Source organism: Haliotis asinina, chromosome 13, assembly GCF_037392515.1.
Source record: "Haliotis asinina isolate JCU_RB_2024 chromosome 13, JCU_Hal_asi_v2, whole genome shotgun sequence".
NCBI lineage: Eukaryota > Metazoa > Mollusca > Gastropoda > Lepetellida > Haliotidae > Haliotis > Haliotis asinina.
In genome coordinates this window covers 48,692,496-48,714,204 of record NC_090292.1, presented here as the reverse complement: position 1 = coordinate 48,714,204, position 21,709 = coordinate 48,692,496, and the positions used below count along the sequence as shown (strand labels likewise).

Here is a 21,709-nt window from a genome sequence, read left to right as displayed (position 1 = left end):
CTGACGCCTATAAGCTCGCTGGATCACCAGCCTGCTTCAGACAGCTCGCACACCATGTAATGAAACAAAGCCATGTCAGTTGATGGAGATACTCACTGTCTTCTTTCTTTATCCTGTTTCCTCTTCTTTTCATCATCTTCCTTCTCTGAAACTTCAGCCTTCAGCGTCTCCTCCTTCTTGGGTTTGGGCTCCTACAACAGATATAGAGATTTAGCAACAGTCCCATGCATATAACAGTAATTGTATCACCTCCTTTTGCTGGCTCTTTATCCAATCAGATGTCTGCACTCAGAAGTTGAGCGAACCAATCACAACTCACTTTCACTTTGAAAATTATCAAACTGATAAAGATGGCGACACAAATGATGCAGAGGTACTCTGAAAGAGGTTAAAGGTCACATGCAACCAAAAAATCAAACATAATTAAAACACATTTATCACTTATTCATGACATATAATATACATTGCTGCTTTTAAGAAAACAAATAAACACAATTATAAGTGTACAATCACGATTCAAAAGTGCAATATTTTGTACTTGGGCTTACTACCCCTGAAACGAAGCCCTCGGGAGACCGAACCCAGTCATAGCAGGTGGATGTGCACTCAAGTGTAACGACGGCTTCCGATTGGCTATTTCATTTGCTGATATGCTGTGGGTTCATTGTGTGTACAGAAAGATGATCTGTTTGATGGGCATTTTAGAAGTATAGCCAGTCACAAGAAAGTAAGATTCTTTATGGATAACAACTTCTTTCTGTGTACTTGATGCGTCGTTTCAGTATGGATTCACATACTGTTGTCAAACAAAATCATATACACGAAAAGAAGTCGTTATCCATGAAGAACCCATATAGAGATGTTGGGTTTGGAAAATACGTGTTCTCTGAATTTGCGCTCGATCCAATAAAAAATCACATCTGTAGAGATGGTAAACTACTGCGTGGCTGGAATCTGCCATTCGTCCAAGTACAAAGCAGGACTTGAAACTGACAAGAGTTTGCACCAGTTTCCGTCAGATCCAGTCATCCGGAAAAAATGAATGTTGTTTGTTTGCAACTCACTGACATAAAAACATGTCATGTGTATCACACGTGCCTGATTACATAATGTGGCAGACACGGGACTCGGGTGCACGAGTCATAAATCAACTTATTTTCTTTATGTCGTATAGTCTGATGGGTGTTAAGTTCAAATTGCACGTGGTCAATGATTGAAGCTGTGTATTGCATGTTGTCTTTAGCAGACAGGCACACAGACATATAGGTGTGAATAAACCAGACACTGAGCCTTCTCTGTGACAGTGACTGCTTACCACAATCAACAAGTTGTTTCACGTAACGAGTAGATTGTTTACTTGTTTGTGTACACAACCAAGATTAGACTACTGCTCACGACCTCAGACGCTGGGCATGCATACTGTTTCAAGCTCTGCGAACCTATTCACTGCGCATGCATTATGGAGGCAGCGCAGCACAGCTGTTGAAACCAGTTTTCCCCCCAGCTTTGTGGGGAATTTAGTGAAACGTTTGAACTCCGATTTCGCGGGCTTTTTTTTCATTGCGTTTTTTTCAACTTTACAGGTTGAATTGGCATTTTTTAGAATTTGTTTCGGTAAGTGCATATCGGAAGTAGCAGAATCTGCAAAGTTGTATTTTACGTTGCATGTGACCTTTAAAAGAATTCTTGCATATTTTGTAAACGTATTGGACCTGTTGATTGTATGCTTCACCAAAAATCTGACACAACTGCAACCGTCATCTTTGTTGACATGCCAACTTCCGTTATAATGACAGCTTAGGTGACTGGCTACTGTGAGAATGAGGAGCCTAGTAAAGGGAGGTAATAAAATGACTGAGCTGAACCGTATATGCTTCCAAGGTATGGGGTGATTCACTGGAACGTGCACCCTGGAGACGTCAAGGATGCGTGCTGCCCTTTTGATGGGGATTATACCAACTTCGTAACCTAACAAAACAAGAATTTTTTTTTGCTTCTGAGAAACAGTTACAACCACTAAAATTTAAATAATCATCCTCATGTTTGGATGTCCAAGATTCAAAACAAAGACATGGTCATCAATATCTCCGACATAGTGTTCTGTTCCTATTTAGTAACCCCACCATAACATTCAAGCCCTGAAAACACATACAAAATTTGCTTTCCCTATCTTTAATGGTTACTAGGGGATGAGGTGCACTAAGTCAAGAAACAAATGACATTCGTTTTCAAAATCCGTTAAGGCACGTACCTCTACAATGCTTTTTGAGAAAATTCATCCTCATCATATCAGATGCCAAAGCAGAGGTCAACCTATATCCGAACTTTATGGAAGGGGATAATAATAACACAATGCTTGTCTGACACAATGCTTGTCTGACACAATGCTTGTCTGACACAATGCTTGTCTGACACAATGCTTGTCTGACACAATGCTTGTCTGACACAATGCTTGTCTGACACAATGATTGTCTGACATAATGATTGTCTGACATAATGATTGTGTGTTACTGTCTTAATCGGACAATTATTTCGTTTTGACAAATACTTTCAAAGAAATTCACAGGTCACTCAGAGTTTTCTCTCTTCAATGTCCTTGGACTCTAAGCGAGCTGGGATTATAATTGTCATCACAGTGACCTAACTTCAGTGAAAGTAATCAGTGAGGGAGTTAAGATTTCTAGTCCATTCAGCAGAACATCAGGGACGACTAGTCTGGGGAATATCAGCTCAGACAGGTCAGAACAATCAGAGTGCTGATTCCAAGAGCAGGTTAGACCTAAGGATGTTTAAAGTCTATGCTAAGCTTGGGGCGTTGAGGGGCAGGGGATATTTCTTGAAAGATCAAGCATTTGTTCATATCAAAAATTCATTTAATTAATGGTTTGCTTTTGACATTAGACATGTTTCTCCCTTCGGAATTTTAGGCATTCTTACACCAATGCAAATGCATCTCGCAAGTAAATTTATTCTTTTTTAAATGCTGTTTTACAGATGGCATTACGATGCTTATCAAAACACTAAAACATCTAATTCTAACCCAAACTATAAAACACTTTAATTTAAGTTTGAACAGGGACATTGTGAATTCTGACCTTAAAATTACATGCAAGCAAATTGTCTGGCACAGATCTTGACACATGAATTTCTAAGAAAATGTCTTCTTATGAATGAGTTTAGTTTTACGCAAACTCAGCAATATTCCAGCTGTGTGTACCCATGGATCAACGTATCACACCGCTAATACTTATGCAAAACAATTTTGTGGCCCAAAATAGTAGTCGGTGAAAGGAATGAGTAAGGGTTTTTGCAGAAGACACGAGAAATGGACTTCACACACTGTAACCATATGGGGAGTCAAACTCGAGTCTTAGGCGCAACAAGCAAACACTTTAACCACTGAACTACCCCAATACCCACAATACAACAGAGGGATAAGTAATCTAACCTAGAAAGCTTTAACCACTAGCGAAACCTAACAAACACGGCAAGCCAGATCACCTTAGTGGCCTCATACAACAAGTACTGACTACAGAAGACCACTTTTAACCCAGTTAGAACTAGGGACTCCGATCTCTCCAGAGAATCCTCACCTTGGGTTTCTTTGCTTCTTTTTTCTTGGACTCCTTGGGTTGAGTATCTGGCTTCTCATCCATGGCTTCCTCCTTAGAGAAAACAACATGTGAAGTGATGAAAAGGGGTTTAACATCGCTCTCATAATGAACATACCCAGTTATTACACACCTACATGCAGGCACAACTGAGCCCAAGTCATATACTGAGCAGGTAAAGAAAAGTTGTAATATTGGAAATGGCATTTAAGTATAAATGGGGTATATGAACCTATTTCCCTTTTCAAATATTCACTGGAAGTTAATCAAGTTTGAGGAAAACATGAATCGTGCTCGTTTCGCCTCTTTGTCCGAAAAAATACTGTTTGAGATTGAGATTATAAATGTTTTTATTTGTGGAAAGGGAAGATTTTGCCACAAACACAACAGTGAGATGCATTCAGGCATACATTGCTGGCTTGAATGGCAATCGTTTACTTGTTTTCAAACCAGAGCAGCTATGTTAAGCCTAACTAGAAATCAAAGACAACAAGCCGATGGATGTCTGCACCCTGGTCAACATCGTCGTGTCATTGTCATCATGGAAAAGAACCAATGCCCGTCTGCATAGTGTCAACCCAGTGTAACAACACATCAAAATAACCATCACATGTTCATCAACACGGGCCATAGAAGGGGGGAACCATAGGAAACCACCAAAGACCAGTCAGTGACTGAACCATTCAGCGACATGCCTCAGTCAAGCACCTGCTTTGTTGACGTCCTGCCAGGGGACCTATATTCACATGAGGTCACCACCGCAAATTTCTCTAGTGGGCACAACAGCAATGGAGAGGAGTTATCTTCTCTGATGAACGTCTGCACTGCATTTCAATGGCTGATGGGAGAGCTAGGATACTCCAGCAACAAGCCAATGCATTAATCACTAGGCGATACACCCGTGTTACTGTGAAACCACTTTATAACACAACCTCTAATACAGCTTTTCAGCATACTTGAACCAACATTCTGTAAGAGTTGAGAAACTCTTGAGGGATTCATTGAGTTTCACAGAGAAGTGTTGGGACCAATTGTAACCTAGAATCTCTATAACTTCTTTGAAGCTTTCAGTATAAATTAGGCATCACATAGGAACTCAAATTGTGTCAACTTACAATTAATTTTCTTCTGTCCAAATTTTAACAATACTGAAGGTTGGGTCACTCAGAGTTTTCTCTCTTCAACGTCCTTTGGACTCTAAGCGAGCTGGGATTATAATTGTCATCACTGTGACCATTTTCAGAAACTGACTTGTACCTGGTACAAGTTAGACTTACAACTAGGTTGCACTTCGTAGTATTATGTTGCACAATGTAATATTGGGTTGCACCAGAGTAAGCAGCAAAGCACTAAATCGAGTCCTGCAACACTATGTCCTACATAGTTCTCTTAAACAACTAAGATGCATATCAACACGTAATGCTCAACAGATTCAACATTTCTGTTACAAAACAAATCATTAACTTACTTTCTCCTCCGGCTCTTCTTCCTCCATCTTCTCCTCTTTCCCGCCATCACCCTCGTCCTTCACTGAGGTGTCCTCTTCCTCGTTCTTCTTCTCCTCCTCTTTCTTCTCCACCTCCTCACCGTCCGACTCGTCACTACTCAACACTTTCACCTTCTTGTTCTTCTTCTCAGACTTCGGTTCTGACTTTTTCTCACTGTCTTTTTCTTTCGATTTTTCTTTTAATTTTTCTTCCTTCTTTTTCGAGTCCTTTTCCTTTGCTTTCTCTTTTTTCTCACTTTTATCCTTTGATTCCTCATTTTCCTCCAAAACTGAATCATCTTTCGTGGAGTCTTTGTGTTTCCGGGATTTCTTAACACTTTTTTCTTCACTTTTATCTGACTTTTTGTTCTTTTTCACTTTTTCTTTTTCTATTTTTTCCTTTTCCACATCTGAATCATCCTCGTCTTCATCGTCTTTATGTTTTGATCGGTCTAAACTTTCTTTTCGTTTCCGCTTCCTTTCTTTCTCATCATCTGCATCCTGACGTTGAAACAGAAGAAAGTATTCTCCCTTGACAGCTGAATTCATTCACAAATTCATCTCTAAATTTATATATCTTCACAATTTTGTTCAGTTGTTGCAAATATATATAAACATATTTTCAAAAATCTGAAGTATCTGATGTAAAAGAGTGAATGACACCCCAAAAAGGTCCACAAACTGTTTTGCTTAGAAATTTGATTAAGAACAGGAAGACAAAATCATCAATATCAATATCCCTTGCAAAGCCAAAACAATCTTTATGCATATATCAACAAGTCATGACGATGTTGAATGTTTTGGCACGTATATAGCCAATTGGAAGGAAAATAATGAAACGTTTTGAAGCTCTGCTTCAAAAAGGAGCACTTACACAAAATTCAGTTCAAGCCAAACTTGCTGACATGGAAACACAAAAAAATATTTCCTCCAGAACTACAAAAAAGGGCACCAGTATACCATCAGATCTATCTATATGCCAAGTTCAGTGAGGAAATATTGAATGTTTAAAAATGACAAACGTGCATGGACCGGAGATACCAATCCTAAAGTGTTTCAATCATAATGACATATGTTGACACTAAAATTTGGAGAGATTATGACAAAAAAATCATGGCGGTTGTGTCTGCAGAGGCAATTTGAACAAGCTGCGGAGGATCCCGATTTGAATTGTCTATTTTGAAGCAGTTATCACCAACATCCTAATTACAGACATATCCACAACATTCCCACTCCCAGCCAGTATGACGGAAGAATCTCTACCCTCACTTGCTACTGACAAAATCATTTTGTTGTTTTTTGTAAATATTTATTAACTTCAGTCAATTCAGACAAAGCTGAAGCTGTCACCGAGAAAATCAAATGATTTCACTCAAGGGGTGTAATGGTCATCCTTATTGACTGACAAGTTCAGGCATGTTCTCCAAGATCATGACTATTTTATTTCAAGGACCTGTATCTGTTAACTGAGCGAGTGAGCGGGTGGGTGAGCAGGTAGGAAAATGAATGGGTGAGTGAGAAAGTGAGCGAGTGAGTGAGTAAGCGAGCAAGCATGGTTTTTTGTCATTTTTATCAAAATTCCAAAAAACATCATGGCAGGGGACACCACAAGAGGGCTTCACACATTTGTACCCCTACTGGGAATCAAACCCAGGTTTGCTGAGTGACGAGCAAACACTAACCAACATACTACCCAACCACTCTAAACAAGACCAAGCGAAGGACAAATACAAAATGGATTAAGTCCTCATCGACTATGTTGTACAGAATCGCTTCATACTCCTGAATAGTCGTTAGATGTATACATCTAGGGATTCTTGTCTGAATTTAACAGTGAGTCAGTTTAGTTTTACGCCTCACTCAGCAGTATTCCAGCTGTGGCGGCTATGGCGGCAGTCTGGACCAGACAATCCAGTGATCAACAGCATGAGCATCGATCTGTGCAATTGGGAATCAATGACATCAGTCAACCAAGACAGTGTGACCAAGTCAGCGATCCTGACCACCCGATCCTGTTAGTCACCTCTTACGACAAGCATAGTTGCCTTTTAAGGCAAGCATGGGTTGGTGAAGGCCTAGCCTACCCCAGACCTCCTTAACAACTGTTTTATCTGTGAAAATGTCAGACTTATTATTCATGTGCTGACTATACTTCAAACAATTGATAACTCAAATTGTGTCAACTTACAATTAATTTTCTTCTGTTAAAATTTTAACAATACTGAAGGTTGGGTCACTCAGAGTTTTCTCTCTTCAACGTCCGTAGACTCTAAGCGAGCTGGGATTATAATTGTCATCACAGTGACCACGTTTCATAATTTAAACAAGACTGCAGTTTATCCAAGATCCTATATCCAGACCAACTGCAATTTGGTTTGTATTACATCCAATTCCACAAGACCTTTTAATCTGATTGAGATTCTCACCACGAAGTCTTCAAATTTTTTCTTCTTGCGATGCCTCTTGTGTGTGTCACGGTCATCCTCGTCTTCTACATCCTCTCCCCGTGCCTCCTTCTCTTTCTGCAACTCTTCGGAAGCGATCCGGATACGTTCCTCCTCCGCCATCCGTCGCCTGCAACACAGTGAGTTTAGTTTTACGTCACATTCAGCAATATTCCAGCTATATGGCAGTAGTCAGTACTCAATCCAGTCCAGACATTCCACTGATCAACAGCATGAGCATCAACCTGCGCAGTTTGGAACTGATGACATGTGTCAACCAAGTCAGCAAGTCTGACCACCTGATCCTGTTAGTCGCCTCTTACGACAAGCATAGTCGCCTTTTATGGCAAACATGGGTTGCTGAAGGCCTATTCTACCCTGGACCTACAAAGGTTGTCCTCAACACACACTGTCATGTAACACACACTGTCATGTAACACACTTCAACAAACACATCCTTATACCCATGAAGATCCGCATTAGAACTTGTCTTCAATCCATGCTTGTCATAAGAGTCAACTAACAGAACCAGTGGTCAGACTTGCTGACATGGTTGACACGTCATCGGTGTTCCTATATTGGTCACTGAATTGTCTGGTCCAAACCACCACCATATTGCTGGGATATTGCTGAATATGTCATGTAACAAAAAAAATTACAAACTTGTTCAAGTGATTAAGCAAAGCTTTCATGCATTCATGGTATCCATTTTGAGAAACAGGACACCATACACTCTGCATAGGTTGATGCTCATGATGTTGATCACTGGATTGTGTGTGTAAATTGTGTATTTACAGACTGATGGATATAGCTAGGGTATTGCCGAATGTGGTGTAAAAGTTTGTTCATGTGGTTCAGAAAGGTTACAAATTCGGTGCAGAGGCATTCACAGTATCCCCTTTGAGAAACATGACACCGTACACTCTACAAGTATTCTTACTTCTCCTCTTCCTGCTTGATACGTTTCTCAATCTCCTTTTTCCTCTCCTCATCCCGCTTCTTCCAACTGCTCACGCCGTCATCGTTGGATTCACTGTGAAAAAAAACCACCCATATAGAGCACTGCTAATTGTAAGCGCAATGAAGAACAAGAAGACAAAGTCACAATACCACTCTTCAGGAACATGTCTTCTAGTCATGATTATGTCAAATTAATTCAAAGTCAAAATAGTTGCCATGGAAGCATACAAAATATTGCATTCAGAATTCAGAAACTACCAAAATGCACAGTACACTACCAGACCTATCTGTGTGAAAAATTTGGTGAAGAAAAATTGAACGGTTTTAAAGTTCAGTTCCCAAAATGACAAATGTGCACAAACTCACAAACGAACAGAGTCCATTTCAATAACTCCTGCTAAACGAGCTGCACTCTGAATATTGTCATTCTGAATGCATCCTATGACTCTTGGTCAATTCCTGGAGCCACAAGTGAGAGCGAGTATGGGGGGTGTTAGATAAACAGCCCACGTACCTGTCACTATCGGAGCTGATGCTGTCACTAGACACAGCCGGTTTCTCCTCTACCTTTTTCTTCCCACCTGTTGACGGTCGGCCCACTGCAAATGAACAAACATTCACATAAACTCACAAACTCAAACACAAAACCTACAAACTGTTAAATACCCAGGTCAACAGTCAGAGGGATGGGGTGAAGCATATCCGACATATCAAAACATGTTAAACCTCTGTTCAAACAACCTTCATATGACTTTCATATCTCACCCAACATTACCACAGTGAACCCATGAAGGTCTGGGAGAGTGAGTTTAGCCTTACGCCGCACTCAGCAATATACCAGCTATAAGGCAGCAGTCTGTAAATAATCCAGTCTGGACCAGACAATCCAGTAATCAACAACATGAGCATCGATCTGCGCAATTGACACGTGTCAACAAAGTCAGCAAGCCTGACCACTCAATCCCGTTAGTCGCCTCTTACGACAAGCACTGTCACCTTTTATGGCAAGCATGGGTTGCTGAAGGCCTATTCTATCCCGGGACGTTCACTCCCATTTTTCAACATTTCTTGGTTACCAAAGTCTAGGGTAACCTCAGTGCAGTGTTAAAGAATGGGAGTTAAGGTTAACCTTAGTAAAGGTTGCCTTGTGAAAGAAGGCCCGGGACTTTGTTATCCTAGCCTTACCGCAAGGGGCTACTTATATTACTCTGAGGTCAGGATCACTGACTTGGTGGACACGTCATTGTATCCCGATTGCTCAGATTGATGCTCATGTCGTTGATCACTGAATTGTCTGGTCCAGACTCAATATTTACAGACCACTGCCATAAAACTGGAATATTGCTGGCTGCACCATTAAACTGAACTTACTAACTTATTCACCAGAGTGATTCAAACAGTGAGTGAATTTAGTTTTGTGCCGCACTCACCAAATATTCCAACTATATGGCAGTAAATAATTGAGTTTGGACCATCTGACAATCCACTGACCAACAGCATGAGCATCAATATGCACAATAGGGAACCGATGAGGTGTTAACCAAGATGGAGAGTCTGACCACCAGATTCCATATTTTTTACGTGTGTATCTGAATTATCCATGTACTTTACGCAGATACATCTTATCTGGAGCCCTGATCACAGAACAGAAGTCACAAGGAAATACCTATCCTTCCTCTACAAGTGTTGACTTACAGACTACTTGACTGATGAATTGCAACTGGAACTGATGAACATAAAATACTGAATGAAATGTTGATCCTCTGTGAGCTTTTTGCAGAAATAAAGAAATACAAATGAAAAAGTTCAACAAATTACCATTAAAATATTGACTCTTTTTCACAAAGGAGGAGGGACAAAGGAACAACCAGATGTGCGAGGAAGGATGGAGACGACAGATCACAAGTTAATAAAAAACCTGGAGGAGTGCAGAGAAAGGCACAGCCAGGTGTTCGAGAAGCACGTGCACAAGTGCAGAGAAAATTATTTATTCATTAACCTGTGCTGTCTCCATGCTTCCCTCGCACACCTGGCTGTCCCTTTCCTTGCACTACTCCCTTGTAGCAAACAGTAAACTGTGTCAATATTTAATGATAGTTTGTTAAACAACTTTTTCACCTTTAGGACATAAATTCTGAAAAAAAAACTTCACAGTTGGTCTGATGTTTTGATCATGATCTGCGTTTCATTCCGTGTTTCTTTATTTCTGTCTGCTATTGAACCAAAAGGATGGGACTCAAAACTCAACTTTTTATCAATGACAGCTCAATAAAACTCAAAACCTGTCAAAACGTCTTTATTAGAAAATATTGCTTCAATACATGAGGTTGTAACAATTAGGTAGCATGATAATCATGATGATAATCTTAGAGAATATTGTTTTGTGCCTCTTCCAGCAATATACCAGCAGCATACCGACAACATACCAGCAACATACTTGCAACATACTGGCAATATACCAGCAATGTAATGGCAGGGGTCGCTAGACATAGGCTGCCTGCATTATACCCATGAGGCAATAGAACACAGACCTTCAGTGTGATGAGCTACGCTTTAACCACTACGCCAAAATAATCTTAATACAAACAGTAATTTTGTTGTCAGTGGAAGACAAAGTTCAGGGATCTATCACATAAAAACAATATTTTGTTATGGTATTCAAATTGTTCAAGATGACATTTAAAGTTTCGAAGTACCGCTGGAATTTATCAAGTCATCTAAATATTAAAACTGAACATTAAATATAAAAATACATAAGCAATCTAATAAAGTGTACTACCAAAGGCACTTAGAGAAATACAAAGGTTACCAAAAATATAATTGATATTACAACACAGCAGTGTTATAACAGTTATAACAGTGTTATAACAGTTATAATAGTGTTATAACAGTCAGATTGTGCACTCAGTCATTTCGAGACAAAACTAAAAATTTCAGCCATTTCATGACATGATGAACTGATGAAACATCAGCATACAAATCGTGTAGCACCTGTTCTTGGGGGATGTTGTACTAAGACATCATCATATTGCTACATCTATAACAAGTGCAATCACTTTGGTGAATACCAATATGGCGGAATTATTGCTGACATGGCAGAAAATCTCAACTCACACATGGAATAATGGATGATGGCTTTCAGAGTGAGTGAGTGAGTGAGTGAATTTAGTTTTACGCCACACTCAGCAATATTCCAGCTATATGGCAGCGGTCTACTGATCTGCGCAGTAGGGAACCAATGATGTGTCAACCAAGTCAGCGAACCTGACCACCCGATCCAGTTAGTCGCCTTTTATGACAAGCATGTAGGCTAGAACATGTGTAATGCATGACGATGAAATTGATTACGTGCTGAGACAGGCAACACGCTTCACCCATTGCACTACACTTGATCGCAAACAACCTGGGGTCCCTTCACTCACAATGACAAGTGCCAGTGGGTGTCTCTCTAACACATGCTAATTCAGGTCAATTGTCAAGACAGTGCTCATCTTATCATTGTTTGCCAGTAACTTGTGACACTGACAAATTACAAAGTAATTTTTCAGTTTGGCTTTGATGCAGAAAAATTATCGTAATGGCCTTTCTGATGAATAAACAAAGAGGTACTGGCATTTTTCTACTGTCCTTTCTTTGAAATTCAGACTTCATTTTGAATAGCAGTTAGAATATTAGTTTCAAAAGGAGAAATTTAAAACTCCAAGTTATGAAAAAAATCAAGCATCGCATAAAAACATATTGTCGTGAATTTGAAATGTCGTCTTTTTCATATATACCTGAGCTGACCATGTTATAGCTGCCTCTTCTCAGTTATAAAAACGTTCCATCTAATTCTGACAGATGAGAAACATTCTTACTGTGGATGAATCCTAGTGATCTACCACAAAACAATTAAGAACTTTCGTTCTCTTTCATGTCACTATTCTACATTTGTCAGTTATATATGCATGGATGTATCTTGAATATCAATGACTATTTCTCAAGTGGAACTAAAAATGTGCTGTACATACCATAGCGTGGTAAGAGTGTATTAGTTAACAGGGTAATAGTTATCATGATATCAGTGAAATAATATTGATATCATTACTGTCAAACGTGACTTTGAAAATGTCAAACTTTTGGAATGTTTACATCAGTCTGGGTTTGAATATCACATTTATCATCTAAAACTGTGCTAAACAGGGGGACATCACTTGTGTGAGATCAGACGATGTCTTCTAGGAAGTATTATTTTGACTGAAGATTTTGTACAAAGCCCTGACAATGCTGTGACGTCATGAAGTTGATGACGTCACAATGCTATGATGTCGGTGCACTGCAAATCTAATGGCAGTACTGTATTCAGACATGTACGTTTTTCATTGAAAACTAATGAAGAATGTTTCTGAATGATAAATAGAATCTCAACCTCGTGTCTACTGATATCGATTAAATCAATACTTGTTGATAAAGGTGAATATATCCTAGGCAAACCTCAGATATTTGTTATTCTATCGTATTTTGTTGATATATTTGATATCAGAAGACACTTGGATGAGATTCTCTATCTATACAAATCAATCGTACTTGTATAAACAATCAAAACATATCACCGTCACCAAAACAAATTATGGATTCACTGATACAACTTGACAATGTAGTACCCAACTCTTCCATGAACACATTCATCAATATTTTCATTCTCAGAGATGCCAACCTCTATGATTTTATCATAGTCGCTACAAATTTAACTTGAACTACACCAATACAATTCCACTACAAATCCTACGAAATTTGAATAACATGCATTAAAATTCGGATATATGGCAAAAACATATATTTTCAATGCTGAAATACATTTTCAGACTACACGTACCTCCCATTCATCCTATTTAATGACCTATTTTATCTGCAACAATTGCAAGCAACAAACGCAATCTTAGTGAAGCTGATTTCAATACCTTTGCGATTTGACACATTTAGTTCCGGCGGAAATAATTTAACAATGTGACCGTAATATCATTCATTTTTTTCTCAGAGTCCATCATGGTTTTGTTTATTTAGTTAACTACTAATTTTATGGTCAAACTACTAATTTTGAACGTTGAAACTACTATTTGCAACACTTTGGGGTTTGAATGTCTGCATTCTGTACCAGTAAAGCTATCCACCCGAGTGTTTTAACTGATGTCTGACTGGAGATGACAACGCCAAATTGGTGCAGTTAGGAATCAGAGTTCCCTAAGATGTTTAAAATTAGGAACATTCCCTACAAATTACGGATCCCTAAAAATTGTTGCACTCAAGGAATGAAACTTTTCAATATCAGTATACATAGCGCTCCTCATACAACTGAAACTGGTTTGCAGTACTTGGCAGCAGTGCTTGCGAACGTTAAGTGAATGAAATAAACAGCGAGTGGAATTTATCAAGCAGCCTGCTTAACGTCTGAAAGATTTTCAGGATGATTCCAAAAAATTCTTTACGGTTAGCATTTCTGCTGATGAAGTGGTTGATATGACAACCAGATTGCCCCACGTATACATGGCAACCATCCCATCCTAATGAAGCCAGTAATTAAGAGAAGCACAACAACCTTGATGCCTCTGATCCTATAAAGGCCGTGTGGTGACAAGGTATGACTAGTTTTCATGAAGTCCTACTAGTATTTGCTCAGCTCAGCCATGTTGACAACTTGAGAGGCATCTGCTTGCAGCAGCTGTATTTCCAGCTCCAGTTTTTTCTTCTCCAGCGCCAACTTCTCCGTCTCCATCTTCGTCTTGACGATCTCACATTCAAGTAGCTCCCTGTACAGAGATTCCGTTGCTGAAGCAGTTCTCTCCCTTGTTATGACTGGGACAAATGATGCTGCAGCAGTTATCTCCCTTGTGGGTGGGACCACTGATGGTGCGCCAACCGATACAACAGCTGTCTCACTTGAAACGGTCTTTTGTAGTGATTGGTCTTTTGTAGCTACAGCAGTTGTCTCCCTTGGTCCTTTGTTACTACCAACTGTTGTTTTACCAGGTTTGAGGACAAATATTCTTTCTGGAGCAGTAACAGTCATCTGCCTTGGGACAGTAGCATTTACCTTGCCTGCTGACTGTGGCTGCCTGCCCGTGACAACAGTTTTCTCCCTTTGTTCATTAGGCATCTGCTCTCCTTGTGCATCAGTTGTCTCCCTTGACATGAGGGGAACTGATGGCAGCTTACTTGAGACAGCATTCTGCCTTTGAGCTGACATATTTTTCTCACTTGGTACCAATGGCTGCTTGTTTGGTTTGGTTACAATCAAACTGTCTGGTGCAGGAGTTTTCTCCCCTGACACTACAGGAACCAATGGCGGCTTGTCCAAAACAGCTTTCTTCCTTGTAGTCATCACTGTAATTGGATACAGGTTTGCTGTTGCTGCAGCAGTTGTCTCCCTTTGAGACACCTCATCTATGAAACAAAATAAGAGAAGATGAAATTAACACAAATGCATCACTTAAATATAGATGAATATAACAAGACTATATCACGAGTAGAAAACATTTTATCAATTACAAAAAGTCGTCTGAAATGGTTAAAGAGTTTAAACAACTTAGGCTTTGAAACATGGCTGAATTTTCAAATTATGAATTTGGAAATTGCACAATCACTTAGATGCATATTTCTGTTAATTCTTCTGTGAATATGTACCTAGTCTGGAAGTCCTAGCGTTGTTCTCGGGCCTCATCGTCCATCAGCTTTGTCACAAAATCATTCATTCCCAATCTTCCATCTTGAGACCTGCCTCCTATCATATCTGCCGGCATCGCGTGAAAGATTCCTCAGTGGTGCTCGACTTTCTTCATTAAGCTGTGGCACGGTTCCGTTAAATATGGTATTGCGCAAAGGAACGTCTGTTCATGCAAGTAGCAGTATAACAAGATCAGTATCCACAACAACAAGAAGCAGAAACATTCAGCCATGTTGAACATTCAAAACCTTCATTGACTGGACAGTTTATTGAGAGAACAGTTCTATTAAGTAAGTGCATCAGCTTGCAGAGTTTAACAGTCTTAAAAATAAACATTGATGTTAATAACTGGTCAATAAATATTGTTTACAATAAAACACAAAATTCATTATTTGTTTACTGAATTTCCAATTTTGAAAACCAAATTTTTCTTGATTCGACTGCTGACGGCACTTAGTTGGGCATCTGAACTGACAGGCTGCCTCCAATTCCACTTATCCTCTCCAGCTGAACGAATATGTCAGAGAACTATACTGATCCTTCCATCTTTAAATTAAATCTCAGCACTGAATTGAAACAGTATTTCTTAATTTGTCTGCTTAGGTAATCTTCATATTAAGTGACTCCCTGACGTCATTCAATTTTTCTGCAGATGAGATTTAAATCAGCATCTCAGTGTTAGATTTGGGTGAAATTTTGAGTGGGTCCAATTTGATGAAAATTATGTTTCTGGACCCCCCTCCAATGTTAAATAGATGGGCAGATGTAAAATAGAGGGGGTCCTCATTGAATTTGATGAGTCAAAACACTCAAAAACCCTGTCTTGAGCCAACACTGGCATCTTAACTCCCTGATACTATTTAAGATGATACCCAACGCATATTCACGATTGTCGAAGCATAAGACTTATTGCTGTGTGTGAGATTGAGGATGGTCTTTTGAAGTTTTTCGCAATATTACAAAGTATCACAAATGCCAAAATAGTCTTCGCTAACCTGCCTACCCCAATTGCCTTCAAAGGGTATTCATGGTGGCTAAAGTGTATTCTGAGTTGTAAAAGTGTACGAACTCATAAGGAATACAATCTGGCTCCTCCAAGCATGTCTCCCGATTGTCTGCATGGCAGCATGTACAATACACATACTTGGTACCATGCTTAAGTTATCAGAATATATTGGTAGGACTCTGGCATGCTTGTCGATGACACTGATAAACAATTTCGGAAGATCAAACGTTCTCAATGATGGTTAATACTAAAAGTTGAAGTACAGAATGGAATGAAACTAAACAATGAGGTAAGTAACTAATTCTGGACGAATGTAACGTGATTGGCGTTCAATCTGCTAAGTGGGCGTATAATCATATCTACTGATACAAAGCATAAAAATTAAGCCAAAATACGCTTGGCATACTGGTACGTGTGTCAATGAAGGGAATCAAATCCAAGTTAAATGAGGTCACAATAACCACTAGGCTACAAGGTTAAAACTGACAGTTTTCTTGTGGTTATCTTACTGAATGAGTTTATTTTTAATTTTTAACATCACATCGGCAGTATTGCAGCCATATCGTTATATCATATTGAATGCAAGACGCAGGTCACTCAGAGTTTTCTCTCTTCAACGTCGTTAGACTCTAAGCGAGCTGGGATTATAATTGTCATCACTGTGACCATTAATTATTGACGGGGAACTTGGAAGAGACTGCAATTTGACTTGAAGAACTGCACTGGATAAACCCCTTTCAAATCTCTTGATCTTGCCGTATTAAGTGGGTTCGACGGACTTTATGATGTTAATGTTAAACATTATTCAGATTTGCTGGAACAGTTGTGTATAACTGTACAAAATGACCAGCAATTTTGAGACTGCTACTTTCAATTGTATTTCAAAAGATTGGACTACAAACGACTTTCAGCTACAACAAACTACCTCTATCTTCAACACATACCCAATCTACAACCAAGGATACTTGGTTACAATGTGTTCCAATCATCTAAAACCAAGGACATTTTGCTACAACGCATTCCCCGACAACCAACAATCTTGGCTGCAACCCTTATTCCAATTACCTACAACCGGTGACCTTGGTTACGACAACCCTTCTCAATACCAATAATTTCTATTAAATCAAACTATTTAATGCCTGTACCTTTCTTGGGAGCAGCTTTCTTGGCGGCAGGTTTAGGGGTTTCTTTCCTGGGTTTAGCTTTTGCCTTCCCCTTGGGTTTCTCCCCATCCTCTGCTGCATCCTCATCGTCATCATCGTCATCTCCGCTCTCGCTTTCTGACACAGCCTTTGACTTCTTCCTGCCCCGCCCGGCTCCAGTTGATGGACGCCCTCGCTTCCCTTTAGGTTTCTTTTCCTCGGCAAAATCCTGCAACATCAACATCACAATCAACAAAGATCAGCAGAGATGAATGAATTCCAGTCATTACCAGAAGTGCCTACCCTAAAAGTGCCTCATCAGTCATAAGTGATGGGAAATACACATATTTTTAGTAATTTTCACTTGCAAGGCAGAAATATACAATCTTTGCTGAGCTACTTTAACAACCAATTAGAAACAGGGTGTCACAAGGTAGTTCATTCACATATCAGAATTACACAATCTTTGCCAACATGATGCAGTCATGTTGCGTCTGATTACAGGAAGTGCAGCAACTGGCGAAAGCTTCATGGATTCGTTGCAAATTGTTTTAGATTAAAAGTTTAACTTCTAAGAAATTTTTAAAAGTAATTTGGAATTTTTGACACTCAGAAAATCTTGCTATATACTACCGTAATGCCGTTGTTAGAAGGTAAAAATCGTAATAATTATGGAGCAATTGTAAGGGTAAGCACCTCTGCATTACCATCCTCCTACAGATGAAATCAGTTCTCTTCTAGAAATTCTGTCCAGCTAGAACCAGATCTCTTCAGCTTCGCGGAATTAAGCTATCATAGAAGACGTCTAATTGGTATGCTTAATTTCCAAGAGTAAATACTCAAATGGATAACAGCCAGCAAAGGGAGGTAATAAAACTGTCAGGCCAAGCTGTAAATGCATCCAGGGTATAAGTGGAAATATAACGCACAAACCCGAGAGATGATCAAGGATGAATTCCACATGTGAATAATTTTGGTGACAACTGAAAAAACCTCTTACTGGTGTGTTCTTTCACTGATTCTAGATGAGAATTATGCTGTCCAAAATTCGTATACAAAGAACAAAATAAACTTCAGTAAAAAACACCCAAGGTTTATGGTAACTGAGTCATCGATGTGACAAGCAAATGCCTTAACCACATAACTATACCACAGCCTTCTTAAGTCCCAGTGTGATGGTGGTACACCAAGGTGCGACTTAACAGATCTTAACCTACTTGCACCAGGTGCAACCTAAGATACAGATCTTGTTTCATCAGCCAAGTCCAGCTGCACTGATTTTATTGCAATATGCAGATGCACATACAGTCGAACCCCATTGTCTCAAACTCGGTTGAGACGAATTCTCGGATGTGTCGAACTGTCAAACTCATTTTAGGGTCCCCAAAGGCTCTAACAAGTACAAATTTACTCTTTTGTCTCGAACTGTCAAAGCTGGTTGTTGCAAACTGAAAACTTCAGTCGCGCAATCGGAAGTCATCCTCATAAACGTGCTACCTAAAGAACAAAAGTAACGATTAACGGCCTCAACAATCAAGTGACATGTTTAACTACGCATCTATACACACATCAGCACACTTACCAACTGAACTTTACTCAAACAATTAACCATAATTAAGTTGTTACCAGTGACACGTTGATCACGGACCGACAGGATATCTCTAAACAAAACAATGGCGCATGTTGTTGTCATGTGACAGTCTATGTTAGCGGTCATGTGATTTCCATGAAAATACAAAATGAGAAGTGAGGAAAACGGAGTTGGATTATCTAAATTGATGTTTTGTTTTTGGTTTAGTATTTAAGGTGTAGGATCAATTTTTTTAACCAGTACGGTTAGTAACATGGCAGAGCAATTCAGCGAAGGACCCGATCAGCCCGGGGGGATAACTGGATCGCATGTTACACCTAAAAAGCGAAAATTATCTGTGAAGACAATAGAGACAAAATACAAGACTGTCATAGATAAATTCCCCACATGTACACGTATGTACATTTCGATTCCGTTTGTATGAACTATACAACTTTTTATACTGACTGAAAATGAATTAGTGCTGTCAACTAAATGGGATCGCTTTTGAGTTTGTTAAATTATTCTTGTTCTTTTTTTTTCTATGCATATCTATTTGCCATGACGAATAAAGTGATTGAATTGATTTACATTTGTATATGTTGTAATTTAAAGATCAATACTGCCGTAAACGTTTATTGCAAAGATATGTTGTTCGTATGTGTATCCTACTGCAAAATAACGATGTGTTAAGCACCGTGGTCGTGTTGGTGCTTGGTCTTTTCAATGCTGACGGATGTGTCGAACACTCGGATAAGTCGAACTTTCCCCTTGGACCCGACGAGTTCGACACAACGGGGTTTGACTGTATTTAGAGGTTTTATTCAGAAGTTTACTCACTCAAAAATTGACTTGCACCAGAAGCAATAATAACTAGGTTCCACTTTGAAATATTGGGCTGCACCTGTGCAAGTCACACAGCACTAAATCAAGCCCTTCCAGCTAAGGGTCACGGTTCAGGTCACTCAGAGTTTTCTCTCTTCAAAGTCCTGTGGACTCTAAGCGAGCTGGGATTATAACTGTCATCACTGTGACCATTCTTTCTGTTAGCTGGTCCACTGACCAAGTGAATGAGTCAATGTAAAGTGAAGGTCCATCAACTGGTACATGTTTCACACATACAGCAGTGAGCCAGTCTGAAGACATCGATACAATACAATACAATAAGCCTATGTTAACAGCTTCCAAAACAACCAGGGGGAATCTTTACTGCACCTGCTGAAGATTAAGAGGTACAAGCCAGTCCTTATTTCTGTCCAACAAAGATTAAGTTCTTTCAAAGAAACTACCGTGAAGCATTGCTGCAGTGAGTGAGTGAGTGAAGTTTTACACAGCACCCAGCAATATTCCAGCTATATGACGGCAGTTTATAAATTACAAGTCTGGGCCACGCAATCCAGTGATCAACAGCATAAATAACGATCTGCAAAATTGGGAACGAGTGAGCTGTGGCAAACCCAGTTAGTGAGCCTGACCACCAGGTCCCATTAGTCGCCACTTACGACAAGCATAGTCACTCTTTTTGGCAAACATGGGTTGCTGAAGGCCTATTTTACCCCGGATCTACACGGGTTGTGTCATGAAAGTATTAAACAAGGAATTGAAAAATTGTTTCCATCTTGATTTCAGTTGATATAACAGTGAGAATAGTTTTATGCCATACCACACAAAGTGAGCAAGTGAATCTAGTTTTACACGACTTTTAACAATATTCCATCAATTTCACAGTCTTCACAAATTGTACCCATGTGGGCAATCGAACCCGGGTATTTGGTGTGACAACAGAAAGCTTTAACCACTTGGCTACCTCACCAGCCCATTACCCTAGGAAAGGAAGACAAAAATAGTATCCTCAAACATCTTTTGATTTGATCCAGCTAGGAATTAAACCCTGACCTTCTGCTCTCAAAGGAGACAGTCTGTCCACTATTGTGTCATTAAGTTTTTACCACGCTTTTAACAATATTCCAGCATTATCATGGCAGGAAACACCTGAAAAAGAGTTCACACACTGTACCTACATGGGGGATTCGAACCAGGGTTTCGGCATGAAAAGCAAACGCTTTAATCACTAGGCTACATCACCAATGCACTACTTTACGTGAGGAGTGACAGTTTAAGACACAGCAGGCCTGCAGATTCAAATTTTAAGACTGAGTCCGTACTGAATCATAGCCTTCATGAATGTTTTGAGCCCCTCACCTCGTCATCCGAGTTGTCAGACGGTGGGGAGGATCCGGCATCGAAGTCTTCCTCCTCTCTTCCGTCATCCTTGGAGTCCTTGGACACCGACCGTGACACCCTTCTCGCCTTCTTTGCTGATGCTGCCTTGGCCTGCAACAAACACAGGGTGAGAGCTTTTAGAAATATTCAAAAATATCACGATAGAAATGGGCTTCACACACTGTGCTCATGTGAGGAATCGAACCCAGTTCTTCGGCATGACACGCAGACACCTAACCACTAGGCTGCCCCACTGTTGTTCACAAAAACAAGGAATAACTTGGACAATATTGAGTCTATTCACTTTCAAAAAGGGATTGCATTTTCTGAGTGTGGATCACAAGAGTTTGACCTTGACCACAATAAACAAGTTGCACTACAAGTTTTGTACCCACACCTGTATCATTAAACTCAATGTCAAGAAGTGGTGGGCTACAAATGGTCACTCAGAGTTTTCTCTCTTCAACGTCCTGTGGACTCTTAGCGAGCTGGGATTATAATTGTCATCACTGTGACCTTATCTTCTCACCGAAGGATGTAGAAATTGACAATAAAATAATACCAGGG

The 21,709-nt window shown here is 39.7% G+C and overlaps 1 protein-coding gene across 2 annotated transcripts in view; it reads right to left on the bottom strand.

The window, feature by feature from the left end:
• LOC137260472 (hepatoma-derived growth factor-related protein 2-like) overlaps positions 1-21,709 on the bottom strand; it is a 45,026-nt gene that overhangs the window by 15,884 nt on the left and 7,433 nt on the right. For both annotated transcript variants that reach the window (XM_067798139.1, XM_067798138.1), the window contains exons 6-13: positions 21,122-21,253; positions 17,353-17,578; positions 9,016-9,100; positions 8,482-8,574; positions 7,524-7,671; positions 5,080-5,598; positions 3,594-3,665; positions 97-191 (exon numbers count right to left, since the gene is read on the bottom strand). In XM_067798139.1, coding sequence (XP_067654240.1) covers positions 97-191; positions 3,594-3,665; positions 5,080-5,598; positions 7,524-7,671; positions 8,482-8,574; positions 9,016-9,100; positions 17,353-17,578; positions 21,122-21,253 — 1,370 coding nt within the window. The remainder of the gene's footprint in view (positions 1-96; positions 192-3,593; positions 3,666-5,079; positions 5,599-7,523; positions 7,672-8,481; positions 8,575-9,015; positions 9,101-17,352; positions 17,579-21,121; positions 21,254-21,709) is intronic.